We start from the raw sequence: 3,367 nt of genomic DNA, 5'->3' as shown, positions 1-3,367 counted from the left end.
AGGGGACCTTAAAAGGTGTATTTCCAATGAAAACTAGGGTTCAAATTTTTACATGATTTCACTAATATGGTAAGTTAAAGCAGTAAAAAGTTTTTGTTATTTTTGATGAAACATTTATTTTCTCCTTCAGTTAATAATTAAAATCTTTCATATCTCATATTTATCCATTTTTTCTTTCACTTACCAATATATGGAATATAAAGTAAGGGAAAGTACTGTGATCAAACAATATTTCAAATTTGAGATTTAGATGGAAATACAAGTTTTAGGTTCCCTGATTCAAAATAACCAAGTCTCACAAAATGGTCTGAGTGTGAACATTCTAGCATAAAAATGAAGTCATACAAAAACTTAAATTACACACTTAAGGCAGGTATATGCCTGGGATGTGACAGCAACATTTTCGTTAAAATAGACTGACCGGAAATGCCACTTTATAGAATCGATTTTTCAAAAATGTTTAATGATTTTAATTGAACTCATCCAGTCAAAGTAGAATTAAATTATCTTTAATATCAGCTAAGTCTTATCCTCATTGAAATAGTCTGACTGGGCTTAAGTAACTAATTTTTAAAAAATTTAGACTAACTTTAATTTTTTTTAAATAAATAACAAATTCTCATTGTTGGAAATAATAATGGATGGTTAAATACCAAGTACTAATAATTTTATGAATAATTAAAGGAGAAAAATGGAAAAATATAGAGAAGTTCGAATTAGAAAAAAAACCAAGCCCACTCGATCTTCCCAATCGCAAACTTTGTTTATGACTTCATTATATTTTGTTATACTGTAGTATTCTTGGCAGAAAGAAGTTTAAATCCATTATATCCATCTCAGGAACCCTAAATATTTATTTTTATAGCAACAGAAATATAAAAATATTTTGTTTGAAGTTTTCCCCCTTTCTCATCTCAGATTTTTTTTAAATAAAAAAAAATAGAGATAACTTGAACACAAACCCACCAATTTACTCAAAACTTGAGGACATAAGTAGGGTGGTAAGTGAAAGTTGCGAAATCGGTGCACCAGATTTTTTTATTATCGCTCAATGACAGATGGTTAATTATTTGAAATAATTAAAAATAAATATAGCTTAGAGGAAATGTTTTTGAAAGTTCAGCAATCAAGCCCTATCAAACTATTTCAAAGAGGATAAGACCTAGCTGATAGAAGGATAAGACCACTTGATATGAAGAGTTTAATCAAAATCATTGGAGCCATTTAAGGCAAAATACATAAAATCAAAGACGTAACGTGGCACTTCAGGCAATTCAATTTTTAAAAAAAATTACTGTCACACCCTTGACATGTATCTCTCTTAAATACAAAATTTCCATTTTGTAAAACTTTTTGTTTCTGAGCTTGTCCGTTCACACACACCATGCACAAACAAACCATTTTGAGATACTTGATTGTTTGGACCAGAGGACCTTAAAACAATTTCCATGAAAAACTTGGATTCCAAATTTATTAATACCACAATACTTCCTGTTAATGTATATTTCATATGAAGGTAAATGAAAGTAAAAACAATATTTAAATTACTGCTCGAAAATAACGAGTGAATAATATTTCAGTATACTTTTATTCATTCATTAAATCTATAATCTATATTATAATTTTTAAAATGACAAAAGTATAGGTTAAAGATATTCAATAATATTAGCAATATAAAAACATAACTTTAATATATTTACAATAGACTAGTTAAAATCAACTAATTTATCTACACATCATTTAATTTCAGACTTCAAATCAAATTGTTTTCTGTAGAAAGTATCAATAACCTGAGCATTAGGGACTTCATTTTCCTGAGCAGTTTTATAAAAATTTTCTCGACCACGCTTAACTTTCAGTTTTAAGCTAGGATCTGTATGAGTCATATTCTTTGCTTCCATTTCTTCTTTTATTAATTCCTGAAATAAATAAAATTAATGATTAATACAATACTATTGAACCCTAATTTTTTTTTTCTTTGAACGAAGTAATGATTAAGAGTACTGAATGGTACATCCTTGAGGCATTTTTAGCCTTAAACTCTTCCTCAATTTATTTTATCAACTTATAACAAAAACATTTGGTGAATAATAATGTAATAATATACTATGAAAAACCTCTACAGGACTAGATAATTAGTTAAGGATTTTTTAGTTAAAAAGAAAAACTAAATAAAAGTATTTACATACTAGTGAAACTAAATTTTAAAAGAAATAAAGTTTATACGTATTGGATCTTCAACCCAAGGCTCAGGAAAAACTGGAGCAGGAAACTAGCAGTACTTTTACAATACAAAGTGTTTCAATCAAATACTATCATAGTAATTATTATAAATACCAGCCATATATAATGCACTAGATCTAAAAAAAAGGCGACCAATAACCCATAACCTTCCTAAAGCGATCAGTATTTGTCTTCCTATATAAATACCTATTTTCTTATGCCTACAAGTCATGACTATGTATCTGCATATAATTTATATCATCCCTTCAACTTGCAGTCTACTTTACTAGACAGATGTGGAGAGCACAGTAAAACATCTCCAGAGCTTTGTGATAACAATGGAAGAAGACGAACTGTAAGGAATATCCAATATTTATTGCTCTATACAGTAAATAAAAATCATATTACAGACACAAAAATAATATAAATAAATATTTATTTTGACCTGAATCATTTTATGAACAATAAATACCAGAATTAAAAAACATGTCTGCCAATAAATAAAATGGACAATGAGTTTAAATCAAAAACAATCAGCAAAACATTGTTTCATATTTTACGAAAGTTTCCTCTAAGATTCTATTAATGTAGATTTCAGTATTTAATTAACACCTATGATGAAATTTCTATACAGGGGATGTATAGAATAAATTTCTAAAAACTATATTTCCATTAAGTCTTCAGCAATATTCAACAAAGGGAAAGTACACCTCAAAAGCAACAAAAAAGTCCACATAGACAAGGTTCCATTTCTTGACAGAAAATGAAAAAATTGATATATAGTTTTTTTAAGCAAGTTACTTTTTTTGTTGAAACAAAGCAAATAACTGAGAAACTATTCAAGTTATGTAATTCTAAATTGCAATATAGTAAACCAACAACTAAAATTTGTCTTAAAACCATTTGGAGGGTGGTTTAATGCAGCTAAATAATGTCAAGTTTTGTTTTTGTTCTCCTACTATACTACAGACTTTCCACTTATATAAAATCATGCACTAAACTATATTCAGTATTTTCATTAATTAAAGTTAATTTATAAATTTCACCATTTTTAAGGAGACTAATTCATTCTGTCTACACACTAAATGTGCAACAAAAATCTTATACACCCATGATACCACATACAGCAATAACCTATAATATA

The 3,367-nt window shown here is 27.7% G+C and overlaps 1 protein-coding gene across 1 annotated transcript in view; it reads right to left on the bottom strand.

The window, feature by feature from the left end:
• Positions 1-1,663: 1,663 nt before the first annotated feature.
• Positions 1,664-3,367, bottom strand: part of mRpS34 (mitochondrial ribosomal protein S34) — a 2,469-nt gene continuing 765 nt past the window's right edge. Inside the window, exon 3 of the mRNA XM_014423761.2 lies at positions 1,664-1,919. Within this exon, the coding sequence (XP_014279247.1) occupies positions 1,737-1,919 (183 nt within the window). The 3' untranslated portion in view covers positions 1,664-1,736. The remainder of the gene's footprint in view (positions 1,920-3,367) is intronic.

Source organism: Halyomorpha halys, unplaced genomic scaffold (assembly GCF_000696795.3).
Source record: "Halyomorpha halys isolate HHAL.00 unplaced genomic scaffold, Hhal_1.1 Scaffold438.1, whole genome shotgun sequence".
Taxonomy (NCBI): Eukaryota; Metazoa; Arthropoda; class Insecta; order Hemiptera; family Pentatomidae; genus Halyomorpha; species Halyomorpha halys.
The sequence above is the reverse complement of the archived record's forward strand: the minus strand, read 5'-3'. Positions and strand labels throughout refer to the sequence as shown.